Source organism: Acromyrmex echinatior, chromosome 19, assembly GCF_024713525.1.
Source record: "Acromyrmex echinatior isolate Ae372 chromosome 19, ASM2471352v2, whole genome shotgun sequence".
In the NCBI taxonomy this organism is placed as follows: Eukaryota; Metazoa; Arthropoda; class Insecta; order Hymenoptera; family Formicidae; genus Acromyrmex; species Acromyrmex echinatior.
Window position 1 is genome coordinate 629,915 of NC_141870.1, and position 27,107 is coordinate 657,021.

A 27,107-nucleotide genomic window follows, 5' to 3' on the forward strand; every position below is an offset into this window, starting at 1 on the left:
TCAACACACATCTAGTGACAAAAAACCGCGGATACTTTTTAGATGACCCAATATTTAAAGAATGATATACTAAATTGAAACAATATGCATAAAAATAATTAATTAAATGCACATACACGTTTAGCGCTAAAATTAAAATATTGTAATTGATGAAGGGGATAAATTAATCTCCATAATCCATTTTCCACCAATCAGCGCTCGATATCAAAGCGTTATTTGTCCATATGAGGATTCAACTTTAATCTACATTGATAGAAACGGGTATTAATGACTGCTATAAATAATTTTGGAGTAAATTGTGTGCGATTGGCTCAGTTTTATAAATTTATGTAGAGATCAGATGTTATCATTTGAAAGATAATTGTTGTCAATTACGTATAATTGTATAAATTTATATATTTGCTATATAAATATGAAATGCATTATGATTTGCTGTAATAAAGACAATTATTTTATCGTTTTTCGCGATTTGGATAGGTTAGGAGTAAAATAGGGTAACTGTTTATATATAAACACAAAAATGAATAAAAATATACTAATCAATGCATTTTTTTTGTGAAATAAACGATCTAGCAGAAAAGTGCTCTGCTTCGTGGAGATATTAATCGATAAATTCAACGATTATTGAGGTTAGGAAATGTGTTACATGCGTATTTGCCTTATATTTGCCTGATATTTGCTTTTATTTCTCTCTGTTTTATGCCCATTTTCACCAATATAGATTAACTAAAGATTAGAAAAAGACGAAAAGTAAGTTGAACCGAGATTAAAGTTAATCTACGTTGATTGAAATGGGCATGAATCACACAAATCCTCTGCTTTATAAATACGAATTCTCTGCTTTAAAAACAAATTCTTTGCTTTAGAAACACTAATTTTCTGCTTCTCTGAAAAATAAATTATTTTCTTACATAATTTTTTTTTAAAGCAAAGAATTTACGTTTTAAGCAGAGAATTTGTGTTTTTCAAATAGATACATAGCGAGAAAAATCTAAAATGCATGCGCATGAGCATGGAAGATGATTGCTCACATCGTAGTATTGGAATGACTGTGACGTACTTCCTAACCTCAACAATCGTCAACTTTAAAAATTGATATTTCGGTGTACAGAGCAGAGACATTTTTTTTCTGCCAAATTCATTAATTTCACGAAAAAAAAAACGTGTCGATTAGTATTTCTTTAAATCAATTTTTATGTTTGTGTATGCTAAATTAAACAAATACCTAAAATATTGTAGAAAACAAAACCAGAATAAGGCCAATCAACTTTGACGTCGACAGGAAAATAACTAGGCATTCTTACGAAGTACGAATGTTCAACGTGTCAGTCCAACGTGTACAAAAATTCCGGGAAAGGTATATTGCCTTCGATAAGGATTATTTTGCATGCTATTCAAAATTGCTAATTACCCTATTTTGTCCATTATCGTAATAATTATCGTAGCTTTTAACGGTTTTTCGCTAGATCTTTACAAGGATATGAATTTTTTAATTTATTTATTAAAACTTACACGGTTGATTGTCACTGTACAAATGTCAATATGTGTATATTATTGAATATAATGTGGATTATACAATTTTATTTTAATTGTTTTATCTTAATGTATATTACGAATCGAAAATAACGTTTTGTATTGTAAAACATTATGTCATATGTATATTGCGAATTATTCTTTATTGTCTCATTGATTTATTTTTTCTTCTGCAAATAAATCATATTGTTTTTTTATCACTTTTATTTACATTCTTAACAATTACCTTTATACCTTGATAGTAATTAATATTTCATACGTAAATTGTATTATACATTTTCTTTCTTTTCATGATTGTAGAATCAAAACTAATTGTTTCGTAAGAGAGAAGAAAAGTAATGAAATATATTTTTTTTTTTAATAGAAGGTTGAGACATTTTTTATAATTCTAGGAAAAATGTAGTTTGTGAAAAAATATCTCCAAGTTTTAAAAAAGTTCAAAAGACATTACCAACATGAACAAGACTTCGCAAAGTTAGTATATTATGAATATTTGTATAAATATTCTGAATATTTGTATAAATATTATGAATATTTATATAAATGTTATGCATTATATTCTTTGGCATACATATAAGCATCGAAGATATATGTTATAGGAACTGGGCAAACATTAAAGTTTGTGAGTTTAGTTACTCTCACAGTTCAAAATGCTATGGTTGGCCTTAGCATGCGATATTCACGTACCAGAGCAGGAGACATGTTTCTTTCTTCCACTGGTAAATATTATAAACTGTGTTACAGTCAATCTTAATATCTTCACATAATATAGAAAATCCTTATTTCATTCACAGATAACTATGTCATCTTTTTTTTTTAGCTGTTGTGATGGCTGAAGTAGTCAAATTGATTACCTGTCTTATATTAGTATATGTCGAAGAAGGAAACTTTGAGAAATTTTATAAAGCATTACATACGACAATCGTGAAGCAACCTATCGACACTTTGAAAGTTTGTGTGCCATCCCTTCTGTACATTATTCAAAATAATTTACTTTATGTTTCTGCATCTAATTTAGATGCAGCTACGCATCAGGTAAGACATATCACTAAATGTTTTGTCTACTTCTAAAAGATGTAGAAGAATAACAATTAATATGAATTAATAAATATTTATTAATATGAATAATCGATTGGTTATTTATATATGAAAAAGTCGTTAGCTGCACTTGAAATTTTTTTAAATGAAAAAATTTTTCTCATTCAAGCTAGCATAAGAAATTTCTATTTATTAAAATGCCCTTGAATGGTTTTGCAGTTGGAGGAAAGATTTAATTGATTTTGAAATTGAAGTGTCCATCATTTATTTTTTTTTTCATAACTGCAGAAATAGTTACTATTGAATTAAACAGAATTTTTAGCATTTTTTGATTTTAAAGCATTTTTATTATCATTTTAATATTAAAAAGAAGTGACACATTACAAAACACAACATTTAGATATTTATTGAAAAAAAATTTTTTTTTAATTTTTTTATTTTTCAAATTTAAATAAAAATAAAATATTGACCAAAAGAAATATTTATAAAAAAATTATAAAAAAAAATTAAAATTAAAATATGAATAAATCTAAGTTGGTTAAATAGTATTTAACTTTTTCTGCAACTTGACTTACTTTTTCTCTTGATTTTATAAGATTTGTAGCATTTTTAAAACGTTCAATTCATAACCAAGAAACAAAGGGATTCAGAGATTTCAAAATATTTTACATTTTTTTATTTGTGGATATAATTTCTTTTACATATCGGCACTCTTCTATATATGTGTGCATGTTGTGTGTAGAAATATAATATATTTATAATATATTTGAAATAAATATATTTTCAGGTCACGTATCAGTTGAAAATTTTGACGACAGCTTTCTTCGCAGTGACGATATTACGTAGATCTTTACACACTACCCAGTGGGGTGCTCTTGTACTCTTGGTTATTGGAGTGGTTCTGGTACAATTGGCACAAACTGTAAAAGCACAGTTACCTTCGGGTATTGAACAAAACCACTGGTTGGGTTTTTCTGCCGCTTTAAGCGCGTGTTTTCTCTCTGGCTTTGCCGGAATTTATTTCGAGAAGATTCTCAAGGGCTCCGACATTTCCGTGTGGATGCGAAACGTGCAATTGAGTGTGTTATCTATACCATTCGGCCTAAGCACATGTTTTTTACAAGACAGTAGTATTATACGCAAGCAGGGCTTCTTTTTCGGTTATGATTTGTTCATTTGCTATCTAGTGGTCCTACAAGCGGGTGGTGGACTGATTGTAGCTATGGTAGTCAAATACGCCGATAACATATTGAAAGGATTCGCTACGTCTTTAGCTATTATAATTTCTTGTATAGCTTCCGTTTATCTATTCGACTTTCACTTGTCGTTTCAGTTTACTTTGGGTGCATTCCTTGTCATCTGTTCGATTTTCCTTTATAGCCACCAACCGAAAACTGTATCCCTCGATAAACATACATCTGCTGAGAAAGTCTGATAATAGCGAAATATAAATATTTTTAACGAGGTAGTGCTCGACTTAAGTCTTAAATTTTTATTAGTAGTTAATATTGAATTGATACATGGACTTTTAAATACTTATCTACTTAAAGATAGAAATAATTTAAATGCAATAATTAAAATAATTGATGCATTTAAATAGAACAAAAAAGATTATATTTATAGACTTAGAAAATGCTATTTTTGAAAAAAAATGGTGCAATCAATCGTAAGCTTTTTGTTTTAAAAAAGGATGAGAGAATTATCACGTTGTATATGTATATGAAAGTCACGAGTGCAATCACGTTTTTATATCCGATTTTCATTCTGAATTATTTATGATAGTCAAGATGAAAAAATTAAGAATGGCAAACAAAACATATATAGAGATATTAAATGAAATTATTTACCTTTGTGTTATGAATATAATAACATTATATACTCATATTTATTTTTATATAACTTCCATTTCAATTGAAATGTATTGATATAGGTCAGTAAGTTGTATTCACACTATGTACTTAATTTAAATAGACTTTAATAAATACAATTTTTACGAAAATTTTCTTATGTATACATAATAATATCGTTTTTTTTTTTTCTAGAAAATAAGCTTCCAACTTTTAAAATATTTGTCAAATCATGAAATAAAACTATATTTGTATGAAAATTAAGTTTAAACATGGTGCAAGTTTTACGTCATATTCTACAAAAGAAATTTATAATATTTCAATCTCTATAATTATTTCATGATATTTCATGATTACATAATTAGATCAAATTTTTTTTAATTAACTTGTCGCGGTTTATCAATTAAATTACATTAATGTACTTATATAGATTATTTATTTTTGTGTTGATACAAATCAGTTATAATTAACAGTTTCAGTTGTTTGTTTCAGTTATCTCGCGCAAAATTTTGGATTAAAAAATCTTTATATTGCGCGCGCATTTATAAATTTTATTTTCGCACGGTTGGCCAACCTACTATCGAGATTCAGCCGATATTTCATTGGACAGGTTTCTTTTTTTCGAACGTGCTGATTGAGCGTCGAGAATATGAATCTTGGGTTTTCGAAAATTCTCTATCGAACAGCCAATCGCCGCGTTCAATGGATGTGTCGTAGATACGATACGATGAGATATCACTGATATCAGTGGTTACGGAGCATTTGCGTGAGTGAGACATCAAAATTTTTCATCTCTGCTGATCTCTACGCGTACGCATAAATACCTACGGCAACCATGAGCGAGCCTCAGTCAAAGAAAACGAAGACCATGAGTTCGTTAAACCAGCTGAAAGACCTCACTACGATTGTCGCCGATACTGGCGATTTTCAAGGTAATAAATTCGAATTCGGTTAGTAACGATGACAAATACTTGTAATTTGTAATACGTCAGCGTAAAGGTGTCGAGAGGAGGGAGATCTTGCAACACTTACACTTTTTTCGAATGCGTCCCACGTGACCTCTTCGAATCATAAGTTTGTTCTCTGTTCTTGCCCTACAATTTTTTTTCTCGGCAAATATCAAACATGTATTTATTCCACTTTAAGTTCTAAAGAGTACGTATACTAGTTCAGCTATAATTATAAGCACTTTAAGATATATTATCATGGTTATCTTAAAATCATTATGTTTAATCATTATTATACGATTTGTAATTTTTTTGGTTCCCGTTGTCTAATTTGAGTATTGATTGTTATGGCACTACTACTAAATATTAAAACTTGCGCCACTTTTAAGACTTCCTATATATGGAGGGACCTCCTATATATGGTAGACATTTGAATATCTCGAAAAGAAATCATTAATTTTAGAAAAAAATGTTCTAGACAAAAATTATATTGTCTGAAGGGAGATAAGTAATGATAAAAAATCGAAGAAAGAATTGAAAAATTTGATTTTTCAAAGCCATTTTTTAAAATAGAATTGTATGATTTTTTTTATACCAGATTATGATTTATACCAATGATATGATTTTTTTTGGTACCAGAATAAAGTGTACTTTTGGAACTTAAATGGAATAAATATATATTGGGTCATCTAAAAAGTATCCGCGTTTTTTGTCACTAGATGTGTTGACCATCAACACCATCTAGTGACAAAAAACCGCGGATACTTTTTAGATGACCCAATATTTGATATTTGATGAAAAGGAAGGTTGTAGTGCAATCTGTAAAGCAAGAATAAAAAATATCTCATAAAATATTAATATTTTTTTATACTTGAAGAATAATGTTAAAAAATTATATTATCTAAAAGAAAAATTACATTCTATTTAAAAAAACGGCGATGACTTTTATGTGACCTTGAAAAATTGTTTTTTTTTTCGATAATTGATTTTACTATATCTTCAAACTATGTAACTTTTGGAACATTTTTTTTAAAGTTCCTCTTCAAAATATTGATTGAATGATGAGATTAGATATGAATAAAAAACATTATATTCGATAAAGGAAATTTTTCACGCTTTATATGTACATTAACGTTATATAAGATATTCAAGTATTATGTGTGTGTGTGTGTGTGTGTGTGTGTGTGTTTGTATGTGTGTAAAATATTCAAATATTTCAATTTAAATGCCTTATTCAGTATATGCACATTTTTATCAATGTGATTTTGTTTAAAAGAAACTCGTTAATAATACATGTGTCTATATGGATGCGTTAGCTGAATTATTTGAAAATTAAGAAAATTTTTCTCGCGTCTAATCATCTCGCCTTTTTTGATGATAAAGTGATGTTACAATAATTTCATTAATGGTAACACATTCTTGATTTATCTAAATACACGAGTTTATTTTATTTCTTGTATATTTGAAATTTTTATCGCAACTTTCCATGGATCTTCCGAAAACGATGTTGACTGATCTGTATCCAACTGATAAAATGATATCAGTGTATACGCGAAATATATACCATGACCTTTGCTTGTTGTATGTTGAACAGTAACCTTTAAAGAGTGGAATGTTTATCACTCTTTTACCCTTGATAGATACATTAAATAGGAGCATTTCAACAAATTGTTAATGAATAAATAAACGGATATTTTTAAAATGTGAATATAAAACGATGAAAACAAAATGAAAATAATTATTAATATTGCAAACAATAAACATTAATGTTATTAATATTATATTTTAACAATATTACATTGTTACTCTCACGATAGCTATGGAGCAATTTAAGCCTACAGATGCAACGACAAATCCCTCTTTGATTCTCGCTGCCGCTAATCAAAAGAAATACGCTCATTTAATTGAGAAAGCTGTAGCATATGGCAAAAAATCTGGATCGTAAGTATATATATTTATTATGTTATGATTAACTTATCGTTAAGCTATCAGCCTTCGTGCAATGTTATTAAAGCATATTTAAATAAATTTAATATATTGATAATCGTGCATGATACTTTAAGGTAAGATACTCATGAATTGAAAACGATCAGAATGACATTTTTTTTGAAATTTTTTGAAACTGCATTGTACTAGAAGACGATAATTTCTTGTGCAATTACAATGAGATTGATCATTTCAATACTGAGCTATCAACAAAACGAGCACTTTTTATATGTGTCATCTACACAAAGTTTATTAAAATGTCGCGTTTACTTTTAAATCAGGGATTTAAATAACTAGTAGTGATATGTTGATATGTTAAAAAGTAAGCATATGATGGAGAAACATGAAACGAAAATTGCGAAATTTTTTAAATTAAACGGAAAAAAAATCATATTTTTTCCGTTTAATTTAAAAAAGAGCTGTGAAAAGAATACAGTTTTTAAATATTTGTCAATTTGTCATGTGAATCGAAGGAAAATTGTAATAAACTGCGTTAGTTTATACATATATTTTTTCCGCATAATACGGCCATAGACAGCCGCAATCAAATATTTTCTCTCACTGGCGGAAGTGAGAATATCGCTACCAAGCACGCGGGGATCTAACTTTTGAGTATTAACGTAGAGATTTTCTTTTCCAGTACTTTGACTGAGCAAGTTGAAGCAGCTCTTGATATCATATGTGTTTTATTTGGCAAAGAGATTTTAAATATAATTCCTGGAAGAGTTTCCACAGAAGTAGATGCCAGATTGTCCTTCAATAAGGAAGCCAGTATCGAAAAGGCAAAAAGATTAATCGCTTTGTATGAAGGACTTGGAGTGAGCAAAGAACGCATCTTGATTAAGCTTGCATCGACTTGGGAAGGCATTCAAGCGGCAAAGTAAATAAGACACCAAATTAAAAAAAATTTATCTTCTATTCGATTAATGAATATCCTGTTAATAGTTGGTAACTTTTTTTTAGAGAATTGGAGGAAAAGTATGGAATCCATTGCAATCTGACATTGTTGTTCTCTTTTGCTCAAGCCATTGCTTGTGCAGAAGCTGGAGTTACTCTTATTTCGCCGTTTGTTGGTCGAATTTTGGACTGGTAAGTGTTTTAATCTCATTGTTTATACATTTGTACAAGAGTAAAAATATAAAATTGTTTAGGTACGTGGCAAATACAGATAAAAAATCTTATGAAGCAAAAGAGGATCCAGGCGTTATTTCTGTAACACAAATTTACAATTATTATAAGAAGTTCGGTTATAAAACGGTTGTAATGGGTGCCTCATTCAGGAACGTTGGTAAATATTTTGACCCATATTCACATAATTATAAATTATTTATACATATTTATACATACATAATTATTTATACATACATTTATATATACATATATATGTATATCATATTATTTATTATTTTAACTTAAACATTCTGATAATTAGGTGAAATTAAAAGACTCGCCGGTTGTGATTTTCTTACCATAAGTCCTAACTTATTGGAAGAATTGGAAAAGAGCAACGAGGTTGTACACAAAGTTTTGAGTGTAGAATCAGCGAAGAAGTGCGATCTTCAAAAAATTAGCTTAGATGAAGCTGAGTTTAGATGGCTTTTAAATGAAGATCAAATGGCAACCGATAAGTTGTGCGAAGGCATTCGCAAATTTACCGTTGATGTGCGCAAGCTTGAGAAATTATTACAAGAAAAAATTCTGTCCATTAAATCGATAGAATAAAGATGATAGCAGATCTCGATGATGTATTTACATATGTATTTATATATGTAAAGTGACATAATAATTTACAAGAAAATAATACCGAATATACAGACATTCATATTATTATTCACATATTTGTAAAATATAATTATTTTTTAATAATTAACTTGTGTATAAAAAATGTAAAAATGTAAAAAAAGAATGAACTCGAAGGAACATTATATATTTTTCATTAAAAATTATATATTTTTAGAAGTGCAAGATTTGTATTGTAAAATGCAAATATAAATGTAAAATAAATATAAAAGAAAAAAATGGGAGAAAAACGTTTATTAAATATGCGATCCAAATTCAATTATACACACACATACAAGTATATATATATATAATATATATAATTGAATAATGAGCTTAAAAAACTGATTGTCGCAGTCATCCGCTGAGTCAGAGTCGAATAGGCATAACTGCGGTCGAAGATCTCTGGCGGAAATTTCTTTTTCGTGTTCGTGGATTGTTTAAAACGTTGAAAAATTATTTACTAAACTCTAAAATGGTTGAATAAATAGGTTACATTATTACATTATTTTAAATTGTATTTTAATTTTTTTATAAAGAATTTAAGAAGCAGAATATTTGACGGCATCAATCTATGCTATAAAGTATAAAAAATTAAATATGGCATATGGCCTTGCGTTTTTGCGCTATTACTTTATTATCTATTCATCAGAAACAAAATATGTACGCGACAGAAATAACATAGATATATAGAATTACAAATCACTGTATTTGAATATCGCGCTACTATTTAGGACTATAATTTGATTGGCTAGCTGGTTGCTCTGAATTGCCGTTATGCGCGTTGTCTTACCTTTTTTCCATCATGGTTCCACATGGTTTATTCTCTGCTGTCAATAGTCAAGAGTGTCGATTCTTATTAATTTGTTTTTTATTAACTGAAATTGGCCAAAATACCTGTATTAAATATTCTTATAAAGCTATCAGGTAAATAATTTCATTTTTTTAATTCATTTCTTTTTCTTTCTACTTTTAGTATAATTTTATAATGAAGATAATATGATTCTCATTTAACCTTAAAAGTTAATGTAACTTGTGTCCTTCTACCAATGAAAATTAACTTTAATCTTAGTTTCATTTAGTCTTTATTCTTTTCTAATTTTTAGAATTAGAAAAAAATAAATTAAACCAAGATTAAAATTAATTTATATCAGTAAAAACGGGCATTAGCTTATATTCTTTTCAATTGAACTTTTTGCACATTTCATTTTTCTTCTTTTTGTTCTTTATATAAGAAAAGAAGAAAGATAAACAGTGCAACAGTTAAAAAGAAGATATTTTTATGTCATGCAATTTGGGAGGACAGATTGAATGCACATTAAGTTCGTCATCTGGTGACAACTAGCAAAGAAAATAATCTTTATGAAAGCATTATTTTTTCATCTTTGTGGTTTTTACATCTGTTTGTCAATTTATTAAAACGTATTTATGACATATTATGTATATTACAAAGAAGCAACATAATAATGTACGTATATTAAATTTTATACAAATTAAATATATTATATATATATATATATATATATATATATATATATATATATATAATATATATACATATGTTAAATTTGTTTCTTTTAGCTATGTCCTGATAAACACACAATATTGTTAGAATGTTATATGAATATTATTAACAATGAATATAATATTCCAAGAATATTAGTTAACATTTTTAATATTATGAATGTATTCATATATCCATTCATATATCCCATATTCATAGGCCTTATTTAAAACTTTTTAAATTTATCTTTAGGTGCTCAATAGCCAATAAAATAATTCATAGATTATTTGAAGATAAATTAAAGGAAGCATTGGATATGAGGCACTAACTGTGAGAACTATGAATACAAGCCTTAATATTCTTGATATTATTCCTTTAATATCTATAGCATGTTAAAATAATTATTAATATTAATTATTATTATATAGTACCTCAATGTGAATTTACAAGAATCTGTTCACTTTTATCCCATCAATTAACGAAATCGCAATGTGAAAAATTTCAGATTTTCTTCGACTAACTTTTTTATGTATTATAAGAATGAAATATTTTTTATTTAATTATTGTTTATCTGTTTTTCTCTTACTAATTGTGAAATATCAATTTCACACGTAATAAGCTAAAAAATATGCTTTCTGAGGTGTAGCTTGACGAAGTTACAGACCTCAATGAAGTCTGGTGGGGAAACTAAAAATAAGTGTAACAAGCTAGGATTAAAAGAATGACAAATATTCAAATGAATGACAGTCGATTTAGATGTATAATATCATTGCTTCATTTCTAAGAGATTGATTGAAAAGTTCTGCCACTTATGTATAAAACAAACTTGCCTCATCTTCGCGTTATTAAAAGGAATATACGTTTCTGTTATTAGCACTAATATTTTAAGTACTTTACAGTCAAAGATGACTGTAAAGTGCGAGGAGGGGAAGAGAAGAAGGTAGAGACACACATACACATGCTTATAAATTAATTTTAATAATTAATTAACTGAGTAATCTTCACACGATACATCTTAGATAATACTAATGCTGGTATCGTAACTTTCTCATACTCGAAAGTCTCAAAATTCAAAAAATACTAGTTAAAAGATGTATTATTATAATGTGCTTTGAAAGCTCTTGACATCAGTTATTAAATTTTTTTTTAAATAAAAATAGGATGTTTCTTTAAAAAAAATCAATTTGATTTTAACTTGATGGCACCATTTAAGGTCAAACTGCTAAAATCAGTACATAGATTATTTTAAATCTTACAATTTTTGTATGACCCTACATTTTTCTCAGAAATGCTCACTTTAGAAATGCTTACTTTAGAAATACTTTAGATTCTTTAGAAAACAAAAGAGTGCAAACTCGATGAGTCATTACGTTGACCAGATTAGTGCAAATGAACTATCCAATGTTCAACAAGAAGCAATGCATACGTTGCTGTAATAGGCCAACATTTTGAACAATATTTGCGTTAAGCAAGCGATAATGTGAATAAATAAGTGTGAATGAATAAGTAATAAATAAAATATAAAAATGAAAACTATGTTTTGTTTTTTTTTGCGGTTTTCTCCAAAACGAAGCAAAAACAAGTATATCTCTAAAAGACTTTTTTCTTAGTTTATCGATTCCCTACATGCATCCGAAGTTTAACCATTTAAATTCGGGATCACTGTTGTATATAGATGTTCTATTATTATTTTTATATATTTAACATTATTAAATAAATTGAGATTTTACTACGGTTAGTTGTTTGTATTGTTCTGCAGTGTATGATCCTGTATATGGCAATTGGCAGATTCTTCAGTGTTGTACGGCAATCTTGCTGCTTGAAAAACCAGTACAGCTTTTATACAACTACTATGACTTATACAACTACTACTTCCTTGCTGGTTCCTCCGACGTCTGTCCGTGGGATGATGTGCTTGGATCGTGATGCATTTACAAGAGTTCTGACTGTATCTACGTTAAAGTTACGTGATATTTCTGTCTCAAAAAATATACGTGTATTAAAGAAATATTTGTTAAAGATGTGTAATTTTAAATCAGTTGAAAAGATAAATGATGGAGCTATTATTTATCTAAATCCTGATATTGTCACGAAATTTGAAGATATTACTGAGAATGATAGAAAATTATTAATAGATCAATATGAATATTTTAGTACAATGGACATTACACTAAAGTATGATAATTGGCGTCGTGATGTGATATTAAAATCAATTCTCCCAGAAGATATTGAAGTTCCTACAGCGTACAGTTTAGTAGGACATATTGTACAGTTGAATTTACGTAATGTACATTTGCCATACAAATCTATTATTGGTCAGATATTTCTCGATAAGACTGCGAATGCACGAACAGTAGTAAATAAAATAAATACAATTAATACATCGTTCCGATATTTTGCTATGGAAATCTTAGCAGGTGAAAGAAATACAATAACATCTGCAAAAGAACATGGTTGTACATATCAGTTTGACTTTGCACAAGTGTACTGGAATCCACGTCTATCTACTGAACATACACGAATTATAACATTTATGACCCAAGGTGATATTCTGTATGATGTATTTGCAGGAGTAGGACCCTTTGCAATTCCTGCCGCACGTAAAAAAGTCCAAGTATTTGCTAATGACTTAAATCCTGAATCTTACAAATGGCTTCAAAAAAACGCTCTTGTTAACAAGGTAAAAGATAATTTTAAAGCTTTTAACATGGATGGTAGAAATTTTTTGAGAGAAGTTGTTAAAGATAATATTTTGACGAGACGGGCTCAAAATTTACCTGGTTCTGAACATATAATAATGAATTTACCTGCATCAGCTATTGAATTTTTGGACATACTTCCCGATTGGTTTACACAAGAAGAATTTAAAAATGTATGTCTTAAGCCACCTATATTTCATGTATATTGTTTTGTGAAAGCAGATAAAGGAGATGATGTTTGCATGCTTGGAAGATTATTGATTGAAGAAAAACTTGGTTATACATTGTCTGCTGAATCTATTGTTAGTATACATAATATTAGGGATGTTTCACCAAATAAACAAATGATTCGGGTATCATTTTTACTGAAAACACTTACAGGCGAGGAGCCAGCAACGAAGAAATTTAAGATTAGTTAAATAATTTAAAATTAGTGTGATTAATTATTTATAATAGTTTGTTTATAAAGAATGATATAAATAAAGAAATACAGAAAAAATGGGGAAGAACAAAATTCATAAAAATAAAAATGTTTTCAAAGTCGCAACAATTCGTAGTATTAAGTTAAAAGTTAAAGCACTAAAAGTGATTATTAATTTGAAGAAAATATACAATGAGTATTTGCAAATTTTAAATTGATATATGAGATAATTATTATGAGATTGCACTTTATATATTGTTGGTTATATTTGTCAAACGATTTCCCGTCTTTAATTTATTGAACAATCTGAAATTGTCAAGTGTAAAATAAAAATAAATACTCAATACTTATTATGTTTCTTATTTAATTTAATATTATAAAACACTTAAAAATTTATATGTCCACAAAGAGATCCGAAATACAATAGTAAGCATTAATAAAAAAAGTTTTGATTAAATATAGTTGTTTTTGTGCTTTAAAATTATTTTGAAAAGAAAAATAAAATATTAAATAAAAATAAAACACTCGGTGGATTAGCTATTAAGGAAATTAGAAAATTTGCAAGCATCTAACTCCAAAACTTGATACAAAATAAATTTATTAGAAATCGATCGAAAATAAAGAAATTTTTATGCCTAAAATAATGTTAGCACAAACGGATGTAATGATCTCAATGATGGAGCGAATACAATTTGATATTAAGAAAAAAGAAAATAGTTAGATTTAATATATTTATTACAAATTATACTGTATACTGCATTTTTAATTTTAAATGTTAATTCCTTATCAATATAATATTACATTCTTTATTATAATTTTTATAATAAATATTACAAAAAATATATATAGTTTTTATTATTTAGCTTTCTTACCTTTTTCTAGATTATATCCAGTATATCCAATATTTACGTACTGTTTTATTGAATTTTATAAATTAGATATAAATAAAGCATAAATATCATACGTCATGTAATAAAGAAATAATAGTAAATTACTTGTTATTAATGTTAGTTATTGTATAAAAAAAAACTAGTTATTTTTTATTATTTCTTTTCATTTTAGAGCAATATGTCGCAACAAGTACGTCATTTCTGTACAGCAAGTTTGATAGTTGTAGGAGATGAAATTTTACGTGGACAAATAATTGATACCAATACATCATATCTGGCAAAAAATTTAACTGCTGCTGGAATAAAACTACAGAAAGTTATAATGGTCTCTGATACCGTACGTATTATTTATGATTCCTTAACGCGCGAATTTAATATAATGCTATTAATAAATAATATACAGAACAATGATTAATTAATGCTAAAATTTATGTAAATTTACGTAAAAAATTGTGTCATATTTAAATCTTTTATTAGGTGGATGATATTGCTAAAGAAATAAGCAAAGCATCAAAGCAGTATTCTGTTGTATTTACATCTGGTGGTGTTGGACCGACTCATGATGATGTAACTTATGAGGCTGTAGCAAAGGCTTTTGAATTAAAACTTGAATTAAATCAGGAATTATTTGATATATATACTCGAATGGTTCCTGATCAGGCCGAAATAAAACGACTTGCTATTGTTCCTAATGCTTGCAAGATTATCATCATTGATTCAGGTACACATATTTTCTTTCAAAACTTACATTTTAGTTTCTTCGCTCTCAGCACACATATGTTGTCATTGTCACGACCCTAAGTCATTTTTCTTTAATAATTAGGTATCAGTCTCTTATATAGTTTTAAAGATATTAAGAGTTAAAGTGTAATTTTAGTAGTAAATTTTCATCTTGGAGAATATACTCCGATGACTTGTCAAACCACAACCTCGATGTTGTCAAAATCATGATCCTGAATGATCTTCAAAGAATTTTAGTTGGCAGTCACTCCTTATTAATCCTCGCTCATCAGACTTTTTTTTGCTCACGGGGATGCCAATCATGAGATATTGGATATTTTGGTATGCAATTACGGAGTAAATATTATTAATTAAATTTTTGTCAAAAGTAGTTTTCTCTGATAATTTTGAATAATATGAAACGTGTCATCAAAAGTTAAATTTTATTAATTATACAATATAAAATAATTGTTTAAAGAAAATGTATTCTCATGATTTAATGAAATGTTTTATAAAAATGTTTAAAAAAATATTTGTATCTTAATCTATATTTTTTATTTTGCATTTTATTCCTATATACTATAAAGCTTTCATAATAATGTTTCGAAGAGGAAATAATGATAAATATGAAGGAATGATCCTCGATGATTTTGACTTTAACGTATGTTGTCATGACCCTAAATGACTTCCAACAGGTTTTAACTATCTCTCGTTATTCGTTAAGGCTTAAGAGGATCCTAAAGTTGTCTCACTTTACCATCAATTCCATTCGGCGATAATTTCTTTGAATTGGATTTACCGATTGCAAAATTGTTTCTATAGAATTAAAGTACGCGTAAATCAAAAACATTCGGAATATTGAATTTCAGAGAAAATCGAAAAAAAAAAATTAAAAAATTCATTTATTTTTGGTTTGTCACTTGAAATTAATATTGGCTTGATATAAGAATTTTATAATTCATAAATGAAAACGACAAAATTTATAATGCATGATGAAAAATTCATATTCCATTTTTTTTATCTTAGTATATAATATTAATACATAATATTAACATATGATATTATATTTTCAGAGGCTTTTCCAATAATAAATATAAAAAATGTTTACGTACTACCTGGTTCTTCAAAATACTTTAAGCCTGCTGCAGACACAATAATTTGTCGTTTGAAAGGATGCACGCCATTTCACTTTGAATATATAGATATTGCATTGAATGAACTATCAATAGTAAACGTTTTAGATAAACAAGCAAAACGATGGGATGGTAAAATAAAAATTGGTAGTTATCCTCAATATGAATTGCGAACACCTTTTACGAGAATCACTTTAGAAGGTCCTGAAGAAACAATTGCAGAAGCAAAAGAGGAACTTTTGTACCATTTGCCAATACAAAAAATTATAAATTTGAAACATAAATTCAGCAGTTTTCAAATGAATATTGTACTGGAAAATAGTAAAAGTGAAAAGCATATTAAATGTGCATTAGACATATTGAATGATTGTTATGAAAGGTACGTATGCAATATGTTACATGTTGCATTAGGATATTATAAATAAGCAGAGAAGCATGTTGGCTGAATCTTAGTACTAGTGTGTCTAATTTATATGTGAATTTTTAATCCTTAGTTAAGCGCACATATTTTTACTTCCGTAGTTACTGAACAAGAGTATCCTCTCAATCAAGTGTCTCTAATTTTTTTTATTTTAAAATGCATTGATTAATGCAAATGTTTAAAACTTTTTTTGAAGGATTTAAAGAAGAGCCTCATATAAATTGTCGCTATTAATAATCTATTATACATATCTGTTCTTTATAGATATAATCAAAATGAAATTTTCATTAGTTTCAATGGTGGTAAGGATTGCACAGTAGTTTTGCATTTAGCTGCTACCGTCGCTAAATTGCGTAATATTTCATCTTTACTGTGCTTATATATAATTGACGATTCTTTTCCGGAGGTAAGAGTAACCTAACCATTAAATAGATAATAAAAGATATAGAGAATATTTTTTTTTTACACAAGAACACTATGCGCTATCTCTGTTACTGAATTGATTCTGCTCTAAATTGATTCTGGATCAGACCGATTGAATTCGATCCATTAAAAAGTCTGTACTAAATGAATCGATCTGTTGGAAATCGATTCAAAGAATATTTTTTTAATATGGTAGTATAAATTTAACAAAAGCAATTAAACAATTAAAATACCGTTCTAATTTTCCTCCAAGTCAAATAATTTTAATTTAAAAATCTAGATACATACTCACATACAAAATAATATCCGTAGTTATTAACTACTAAAATGCAGATAAACGCAATTAAATTCGGTTTCATAACAATTGGTGTTACATCATTAAAATCGGATTTAACTTTTATACAATTTATCCAGTAATTAGTTAATAATTACAGACAATAATGAAATTAATGGTGTGATGTGTGAACGTAATCCACTGCATATTGTTATGCCATTAAAAAATTATAACTGCTAACTAGGCAGGGTTGCCGTCTGCATTCAGAAATTTTAATGCAACTTTAATTCCGCCTGTATCAAAATATCATTCTATTCTTGTTTAATATTCAGTGAGTCATTAGGAATAAAATGATGTACCCTGAAATCTTGCAATAGTCAGAATTTGACTAAATTGCTATGTTGAGAAAACAAGACACAAATGTGTAATATAACGTGCTAAAAGCATACGTGAACATCGTGAATTATTCATTTTTAATTACTAGTTACTATAATAACGTTTCGAAACGCGAGTTTTGGATAAAAAATCAATCTTTATTATGGCAAACTTCCTGTCCCTACTCGGTGCCTGCATTGGCGAGACAGTTGCGCATCCAAAGAACGGGAAGGAAAATTTAAAGCTGGATCTAGCATATCTTCATGAAAGCTTAAATAAGTTTGCACAGTTTAGAATGGGGATTAACTAAAAAAGGAAATATATTTTGTAAGTAGCCTGGATTGGAATCAGATAAATACTTATCAGTCTCTGTAATTTGTTGCGAATATGAGAAATATAAAAAAAACATTAAAATAACATAAAAAGATATGACTTATATTCTGACAAGAATTTTCGCAATCACAAGCTGGAGAAAAGACAATATTCTTCCTATAAAAACTGTAATTCAAGTTGTATTACTTCTTAATCTGTTTACCCTCACTATCGTTGTCATATTAAGAGATAAACCATTGAATCAAGATTTGACTATGAAAAGTTGAAAGAAAGACGCATAGAGTACACCTGTTTCTCTGGCAACTGATTCATAAATATATTTTTTGTATATCAGAATAAAAATATATAAAAGAACCTTTTGTTTTTATATTGATAAATATAATCAAGTCACATGCGATAAATATAATCAAGTCACTTGCTTTTACCAAAATTAAAAATATAACTGACAGATTGATTTTTTCATCTATGCTATTAAGTATTTTTTGAATTCTTTTTTAATTTTTAAAATAGTAGATATACCATTTATCCTATAAATCTTGAATCCTTTTTCAAATATTATACATATCTGTACATGTTGATATTTTGTACATGTAGGTAGAAGCATTTGTGGAGTCAGCTGCTCGATATTATGATTTGGAGATAATACGGATGCAACAACCGATCAAATCCGCATTATCTGCATTACTGGAAGAAAAAAATTATTTGAAAGCAACTGTTATGGGTATGAGAAAAGGTGATCCAGGTTCCGAAAATTTACAAGCATTTACACCCACTGATCCGAACTGGCCACAACTGATACGTGTAAATCCCATTTTACATTGGTCCTACAGTCAAGTATGGACATTTTTATTAAAGCACAATATTCCTTATTGCTCGCTTTACGATCAAGGATACACAAGTATTGGCAATAGAAATACTACGGTACGAAATCCATTGTTAAAGGATCCTAATAATCCTTCGTTTTATTTACCAGCTTATACTTTAACCGATAAATCTGCTGAGAGAGAAGGCAGAGAATCTGAAAAAAAATAATATTTGATTTTTTTAGAATTTAATATAATCCATGATCACACACACACACACACACACACACACACACACACACACACACACACACACATGCGCGCGCGCGCAAACAAATTAATATTATGTATACTAATTAGTATTATTAATACATATTATCGCATTAACATTAATTATTTCTCTATAAGTCATTCTTTATTTTTATAATATATGTATTGTTTTTAATACAAATAGCATCTTGTTACGTACTAACACGAAACTTGTTTATATTAATATATAAATTTAATTATGCACATAAATTATTTAAATACTTATATTTAATAGCAAAATAAATTAATTTTTATAAAGACTGTTGCGTATTCTGTTACTTGAAGAATTTGACCTCAAAAACTATTTGATCACAATCAACGTTCTAATATGGATTCTGCTACTAATAAATATATAGTTTGATAGTTAACTGACGTAACATAGTAGCATACATACAGTGCTTATCAGCAAATTGAGGATTATCTTCGACTAATCTTCTTCGGAAGCCATTTAAGCTTGGATTTGAATGGATTTAGATTCCACAAATTTGAGTTAGCGCGATGCATATAAAGATTCAACGTTATAGAGAACTGAAGTGGAGTAAATTTGAAATTAGTAAATCGACATGGTGAACGAAAGTGTTCATTGGGAGGCAAGAGTTCTATCAGCAGAACCAATACGATTGTTAGGATGGAACGTCCCTGCTGAGGAACTGATTCATATACCAGAACATTGGCTGATTTATCCTGAACCCAATCCTTCTCTTCACTATTTACTTGCCATTGTATACATAATTTTCACCTTTATAGCGTTACTCGGAAATGGACTTGTTATTTGGATATTTTGCTCGTAAGTTACACATACAGCAGTTGAACATTAATAAATATTGCTTAACTTACATAATAATGCTGTGCAATATAAATTTTAATTTTTTTAATTAAATTTTTGAATTAATAAAATTTAGCTTTTTATTTATTCAATTATGAGTTCTTTGGTAGATACATGTTAGTTTATTAATTCTTATATAATTTAAATATGCCAAAATTTAGTATATCTTTATATGTCTTAAACGTTGTTTATGTTTCAAAATCTTCTTTTCTCTGTAGAGCTAAATCGCTAAGAACATCTTCAAATTTGTTTGTGGTGAATTTGGCATTTTGCGATTTCTTCATGATGCTCAAGGCACCGATATTTATATATAATTCCTTTAATACTGGATTTGCTACTGGTCATTTAGGATGTCAAATCTTTGCCTTTATTGGTTCACTTAGTGGAATTGGAGCTGGTATGACAAATGCTGCTATAGCGTATGATAGATACAGGTATAAATATCAAGTAAATATACAAAGTTTATTAATATATATATGACAACTATGAAGTTTTACGTAATTGAAAAGTATAAATTCCAAGATTGAATTCTAAATTGTTTAAACAGTAAAAAATTTTAAATAGGATTTTAAATTATTTAGATTATGTTTAAGCATAAAAATTTGAAAGTTATTAATATTCATTTATTAGTGATGATTTATTAACTGATGATTTAAGACTTTTGTTTGAAACGTCGAAAACGTATTTCAATTCCAGCTAATTTAATCGGGGATACATTTTCAAAATATTTATGCCGGGTTCTTTCTTCTTATTCTTGCATATCCGTTTTAAAACAAAACATTTAATAATTATATTTTGATTATTGTAAAGCAATAAAGTTAGAGAGTGAAAGACTTAGACTATTTCGACATTGTTAATTTCTATAATTCTGTAATTTAAGAAGTCGATATTTTTTAAACGAAGTGTTTGCAAATGAAAATTATTTATTTTGAGATTATAAATTCACACTCTCTTTAAATTTGGCGGTTTAACCTGGGAATATCTTATATGATTTGCTAATAATATAATTTTAATGATATAATTGTATACGTTACAATGTTATAAAATTAGTGTTATAGCTCGACCACTTGATGGGAAACTATCTCGCGGTCAAGTGATACTCTTTATTGCACTTATCTGGGCGTACACAATTCCATGGGCCTTGATGCCAATAATGCATGTCTGGGGTCGATTTGTGCCTGAAGGTTTCTTGACAAGCTGCACTTTCGATTATTTGACAGATACTCCAGAAATACAATATTTTGTGGCCACGATATTTACCTTTTCCTATTGTATACCAATGTTACTTATCATATATTATTATAGTCAAATTGTCAGCCACGTTATTGATCACGAGAAAACTCTTCGTGAACAAGCAAAGAAGATGAATGTCGAAAGTTTGAGAAGCAATGTCAGTGCAAATACTCAAACTATGGAAATACGTATAGCTAAGGTATTCTTCATATATATATATATATATACAAATTTTCCCTTCTTTTGTTACACATAGTACAAATACAATACAGAAATAAATTTATATACATACAAATTACATAATATAATTATTTAGGAATTATTCTCATTTTGCATATATAAAAGTATTAATAAGAGTACGTAAAAATACAATTATCAAAAAATCAAGTTTTTACAATATAAATAAATTGAAATATCTTATCAAATCTTGTTAGTGTTTTGAAAAGCTCTCGAGATGAGTAAGTATACAAGAATATGTAATAAAAATGGGAGTTTCAATTTAAAAAACTCTCCCGTTATAGATGTACTCTCTATTTTACTCAAACAATAGTTCAAAGTTATTATTTCATAAAATTGAATTTTTTCTCTGTACTACTTCACCATTTCCTATATCTATTATGTAAACATCAAAATGAGAAAATGAATAAGTGATACAAGAGCAAGCAACACGTCGACTTATCATTAATTATTGTTACATATATATTCATCATATACATTAAATCACATGTGTTTAAAGAATTTATGACATGTGTTAACTTTTTTATAGGCTGCAATAACAGTATGCTTCCTCTTTGTTCTCTCGTGGACTCCATATGGAGTTCTCGCGATGATCGGTGCTTTTGGAGACAAGACATTATTAACTCCTGGTATCACAATGATACCGGCATGCACATGTAAATTTGTGGCCTGTTTGGATCCATATGTGTATGCCATAAGTCACCCAAGATACAGGTAGACAAAAGTGAAGAATTCTATTTTTATTCCTTTTTTATTACATAAGATAATTATCATAAGATAATTATATTTGATCTATTACTGCAGCTTATGATTATAATGTCAGATGGTAAAACATCCTCTTACATATCTTATGAGGAATTAATTTCTAGTAGAATTCGTTTAAACACCTCTCAAAATGGCCTATCACATCCTTATCCATCTACATATATCTCTTCCCATCACCACTTTAAATATCTTACACCTCAGAACATTTTGATCAGTGTATTCTTACATATCCATGAACATTACCACTTACCCTTGCTGCACTTCACTAATCCTTACTCTAAACATTTATGAAGTGTTCCCTTTTATTGAGTGTAACTAAGAGATATTTCAACATTATTCCATTTTTATATTTTGATAACTTAAAGGAATCAATATGTTTCAAACGAAACGTTTGCAAACAAACTTCCAGAGGAAAATTTTGTTTTGGAATTTTAAAGATCAAATTTTAAGTTTGAGGATTTAATCCGGGAACATCCCGTACAATAATAAATTCACATTTATTTAATTTCTTGTTTTTAATTTACAATAGCTGCATTAATAGATCCATTTTTGATAAATATTTGGTAATAAAGATCATCCTCTAATGACCTTGACATGTTGTAACTTTTGAATACGATTCTTTTCCGAAAAAATTCTCTACTCTAAAAAACACTATTTCTCTACTTCAAAGCATACATTTTGTACTTTAAAAACACAAATGCTCTAATCCTTCGAACTCGAGAGGCGAAGAGACTTTGAGCCACCATCAAATTTTATATGGCAACTCGAGTGGCGAGTAAAATATATGTCAAGTCAAGGTCATTGGAGGATGGTCCCTAATGTCCCTATTACTAAATATTTACCCAATTTTTTAAATATTGTTAAAATTAATTCAGAATAATCACTTCATGAATATTATTCTGCAACAGACTAGAACTGCAAAAACGATTACCATGGTTAGAATTGCAAGAAAAATCTATGGATACGCAGAGTTCTACATCCGAAGTAGTGAATGTGCCATCATCTTAAATCTGGTTTAATTTTATCTTAAACAGTAACTATTTAATTATGAATGATATGATCGATTGCTATAGTCATCATTAAGATTATGTTTTTTATTACTGCAGTAATAAAATGATTGCGTAGTCTATATTAATGTAGTTACAAGTAAATAATTGTAAATATATAAATGTGAATAATGTAAGCTCTTAATAAATACAATGTTGTTCAGTCTTCCTATTCTTTGTTATCATGTTTATTGTTAATATGTGATACTTCTTGTCTATTACATAAAAGACAATGTTGTCATCATGTGTGTAATTGTATTTTAAATTTTTGTTTTTATAATACTTCTTTTTTATAGGTTTATAACTTTACGTCAGTACTGATATTAAATCTCTTATAAATGATAAAACGATACTCTAGTATGTAAAGAAAACGAAATAAAATTTCTTTATATTTTTAACATTTATTTTACAAATTATTGTGCTCGATAAGCAACTAATTGACAAGCAACTAATATACAGATATATAAATATTAGACTAGTATATGTAAAATATAATTAAAATTTTCACATTTTTGAAAAAATTTTACATAGGCGACTAATGATCTTCTATTTACTAGTAACCGGTACGTTACTGAAGCTACATTGGATGCGCATGCGTCTGAAATCCGATCTAACTGATTAAGGCTGTGTCTCACTACAAATGCTTCGAAGCATTTGATCGACCAATTAAAAGAAAAAATTTTACAAACTAACCAATTAAAAAACACTTCAAAACAGTAGCATCGCGTTGATCGTATCCTAAACCTTCGGTGGAAATTAGGCCAATGTCAGAATCACTCAGGCCGCAACACAACTTTTGCATAACGTATAGTGTATAAACGAATCAACTAATCAAAATCTTTGCTTTCCTCCTATTCCATGGAAAAAAAAAATTTCAATTGGTTGATTATCTTATGCGTCATGCAAGAATCTACAAGCTGTGACTATTAGATATTATTTCGGCACAACATAAGGATTAAGGGATAAAGCTACCAAAGTGATGAAAATAGTAATGTGATAATGTTGTACATACAATTAATTATTACGTAATATCAAAATTACGTAGTATCAAAATCAAACACAGGTCTGTCTTTAAGAGTGCTTACAAATATATCAGGGTACACAGTAATATTTCGCGCCAATTGAATTTATCGGAATGCGAGACGTACGTAATGATCGTGTCAATTACGTGTCGTTTTTTAACAATAATATATTTTTTATTTCATATGAGTAAAATATACGCCTTGCAAGTTTCTATATCGGATAATCTCATTGATGATATTTCATCAATTATGTCAATTGGTTTGAAGATAAATTCTATACCATATAAAGATTATAATTTAATTTTACTTGATAGATAAGTCGATTTTTTATTTGAATATGATTTTTTATATGTTCTACATTATTTTCTTAACACATTTGTATTTGTTTTATCAAATTGAAATATTTTGTATTAAATTGCATGACAAAAATATAAAATACTTAGATTAAATTTATTACTTAAGCTTACAATATCTTTATAGAAGTAAAAACGATGATAATTATAAAAAGTTGCCGCTGGTTCACTGGAGTTTTGAGATCATTACCTCAGAACACATATTCCAACCTCAAGCTATTAAACTACACAGCCATGAATTTTAAGTCATGTACAAAGGTTTATAGTTCCTCCGCAATGCAATGTAATAAATACAAGAATGAAACGAATCCCAATATACAGAGGAATGCCTATTCTTTGTTGAGGGTAGAAAATATATCGGCTCATGTCAAGTTAGTAAGTTTACAACAAAATAGATGTTTAAGCATTGTTGCAAAGCTAGTCAATAATGCCTCGCCTAAAGTGCAACCATACATGAAGCTTATGAGGATAGATAAACCAACAGGTAAAACTTGATTACTTAATTATTTATTATAATTAATAAATAATTATTGCACTTCAATTCTTTTCTAAATTTTTTGTTAGGAAGCTGGCTGCTATTTTGGCCTTGTGGATGGAGTATTGCATTGGCGGCTCCTGCCAGTACCTTACCAGATCTCTATATGTTAACACTTTTCGGTATGGGTGCATTTGTAATGCGTGGTGCAGGATGCATTATAAATGATATGTGGGATCAGGACATTGACAAAATGGTACAATCTTCCGTAACGTTTTAACTTTGTGTTTTGGATATCACTTTTTATACAGCTTATTATCCTAGGTAGTGAGAACGAAGGATAGACCTTTGGTAACAGGTCAAATAACGCCAAAACAATCACTAATATTTCTAGTTGGACAGTTGAGTCTAGGATTGCTTATATTATTACAATTAAATTGGTATAGCATATTTCTTGGTGCCAGCTCACTAGGTACTGTATGTTTATTTATAATTTTATATTTAAAATGAATTAAATTAATATTTGATGTAATACATCTTGATCTTTCCTTTTAGGTCTAGTAATAATATATCCCCTCATGAAACGAGTAACGTACTGGCCACAATTAATTTTGGGAATGACTTTTAATTGGGGTGCTTTATTAGGATGGTCAGCTATACATGGATCATGTAATTGGTCGATCTGTTTGCCACTTTATGTAGCTGGTATTTGCTGGACTATTCTGTATGATACGATATATGCTCATCAAGTAAATATTATAAAAAAAATGAAAAGTACAATAGAAATGTAATCTTACATCGCTCATCAATTTCTTTTTGTATATTAGGATAGATTGGATGATATTCGGATAGGTATAAAGTCGACCGCCATAAAATTTGGAGAAGACACAAAATTTTATTTGTCTGGTTTTGGAATAGTAATGATTGCTAGTTTAATTACTTCCGGTATATTAACTACTCAAACCTGGCCTTATTATACTACCATTGGATTAATTGCAGCACATATTAACAACCAGGTTAAAAAATTATGAATTATTAATTTTATATAATTACATCCGAATAAAATTATTTCTTTCTTTTCAGATATATACTCTAAACATTAATAATCCTACGGATTGTTTCAAAAAATTCATGTCGAATCAAAATCTAGGCATGATATTATTTATTGGAATTGTGTTAGGAAACTTAATGAAAAAATCAATACTAGAAAAAGAGAATGAAGTCAAAGAAACAAGCCATCAAAATATTGTACTGGATGAAATAAAAAATAGCCATAATTTATAATTCAGTAAGAATTTTAAAATAGCACTTTTTAATTATGTAAAATAAAATTGGATGAAACAAGATAGATGTTTTATAAAAATAAATTCTACTTAATTCATACGTTAAAATTTTCAAACGCTATAATTTCAATTAAATAATTTCAATTAAAATTTCATATTTAATTAGAATAGATATTAATATAAATTAAATATATTTTTTATGCAATCGCAATATCAATATAGTTTAATCATTCTCAAAGTTATAAAATAAGAAAATTTCTCAGAACTGAAGAAAATTAATATTATAAAGTAGAGCAAATTGTGATAAATTTTTAGTTATAGATAGAAAAACTTTTCATTATGTAATAAAATCTATTATCGTGCTTGTGATAATATTCATAATAAATTATTTTAAAGTAAAATGAAATAAAGAGACATTGAAACAAGAAAATC

The 27,107-nt window shown here is 28.1% G+C and overlaps 6 protein-coding genes across 11 annotated transcripts; all 6 read left to right on the top strand.

Moving 5' to 3' along the window:
- The first annotated feature begins 250 nt into the window (after positions 1-250).
- On the top strand, positions 251-4,570 carry Ugalt (UDP-galactose transporter). Of its 3 annotated transcripts, none has more exons than XM_011058218.2 (6): positions 251-494; positions 1,240-1,357; positions 1,926-2,007; positions 2,133-2,252; positions 2,354-2,568; positions 3,359-4,570. In XM_011058218.2, exons 3-6 carry the CDS (start codon positions 1,989-1,991, stop codon positions 4,004-4,006), a joined length of 1,002 nt encoding a protein of 333 aa, XP_011056520.1. In that variant the 5' UTR covers positions 251-494; positions 1,240-1,357; positions 1,926-1,988; the 3' UTR covers positions 4,007-4,570. The 3 variants fall into 3 exon arrangements, with proteins under 3 accessions (XP_011056520.1, XP_011056521.1, XP_087272018.1); XM_011058219.2 differs by having other exon boundaries at positions 492-629; XM_087415892.1 differs by lacking the exons at positions 251-494; positions 1,240-1,357; positions 1,926-2,007 and having other exon boundaries at positions 2,328-2,568.
- A 571-nt stretch (positions 4,571-5,141) lies between these two features.
- On the top strand, positions 5,142-9,381 carry Taldo (transaldolase). The gene is made up of 6 exons (XM_011058220.2): positions 5,142-5,350; positions 7,183-7,306; positions 7,992-8,231; positions 8,315-8,440; positions 8,503-8,639; positions 8,784-9,381. Exons 1-6 carry the CDS (start codon positions 5,254-5,256, stop codon positions 9,071-9,073), a joined length of 1,014 nt encoding a protein of 337 aa, XP_011056522.1. The 5' UTR covers positions 5,142-5,253; the 3' UTR covers positions 9,074-9,381.
- Positions 9,382-9,930: 549 nt separating this feature from the next.
- On the top strand, positions 9,931-14,468 carry LOC147906621 (tRNA (guanine(37)-N(1))-methyltransferase). Of its 2 annotated transcripts, none has more exons than XM_087415889.1 (2): positions 9,931-10,057; positions 12,394-14,468. In XM_087415889.1, the coding sequence occupies exon 2, from the start codon at positions 12,397-12,399 to the stop codon at positions 13,750-13,752; it is 1,356 nt and encodes a 451-aa protein (XP_087272015.1). In that variant the 5' UTR covers positions 9,931-10,057; positions 12,394-12,396; the 3' UTR covers positions 13,753-14,468. The 2 variants fall into 2 exon arrangements, with proteins under 2 accessions (XP_087272015.1, XP_087272014.1); XM_087415888.1 differs by lacking the exon at positions 9,931-10,057 and adding an exon at positions 10,458-10,598.
- On the top strand, positions 9,936-19,695 carry LOC105147308 (bifunctional FAD diphosphatase/FAD synthase). Of its 2 annotated transcripts, none has more exons than XM_011058222.2 (6): positions 9,936-10,057; positions 14,817-14,981; positions 15,122-15,365; positions 16,438-16,876; positions 17,183-17,324; positions 18,918-19,695. In XM_011058222.2, exons 2-6 carry the CDS (start codon positions 14,823-14,825, stop codon positions 19,353-19,355), a joined length of 1,422 nt encoding a protein of 473 aa, XP_011056524.1. In that variant the 5' UTR covers positions 9,936-10,057; positions 14,817-14,822; the 3' UTR covers positions 19,356-19,695. The 2 variants fall into 2 exon arrangements, with proteins under 2 accessions (XP_011056524.1, XP_087272013.1); XM_087415887.1 differs by lacking the exon at positions 9,936-10,057 and adding an exon at positions 10,472-10,598.
- A 162-nt stretch (positions 19,696-19,857) lies between these two features.
- On the top strand, positions 19,858-23,714 carry Uvop (ultraviolet-sensitive opsin). The gene is made up of 5 exons (XM_011058223.2): positions 19,858-20,222; positions 20,480-20,695; positions 21,312-21,693; positions 22,261-22,445; positions 23,405-23,714. The coding sequence occupies exons 1-5, from the start codon at positions 19,999-20,001 to the stop codon at positions 23,502-23,504; spliced, it is 1,107 nt and encodes a 368-aa protein (XP_011056525.1). The 5' UTR covers positions 19,858-19,998; the 3' UTR covers positions 23,505-23,714.
- Positions 23,715-23,955: 241 nt separating this feature from the next.
- On the top strand, positions 23,956-27,105 carry Coq2 (ubiquinone biosynthesis protein COQ2, mitochondrial). 2 transcript variants are annotated; one of them, XM_011058225.2, is made up of 7 exons: positions 23,956-24,686; positions 25,045-25,401; positions 25,482-25,648; positions 25,717-25,864; positions 25,948-26,141; positions 26,220-26,408; positions 26,476-27,105. In XM_011058225.2, exons 2-7 carry the CDS (start codon positions 25,056-25,058, stop codon positions 26,674-26,676), a joined length of 1,245 nt encoding a protein of 414 aa, XP_011056527.2. In that variant the 5' UTR covers positions 23,956-24,686; positions 25,045-25,055; the 3' UTR covers positions 26,677-27,105. The 2 variants fall into 2 exon arrangements, with proteins under 2 accessions (XP_011056527.2, XP_011056526.2); XM_011058224.2 differs by having other exon boundaries at positions 23,959-24,605.
- The last annotated feature ends 2 nt before the right edge of the window (positions 27,106-27,107 follow it).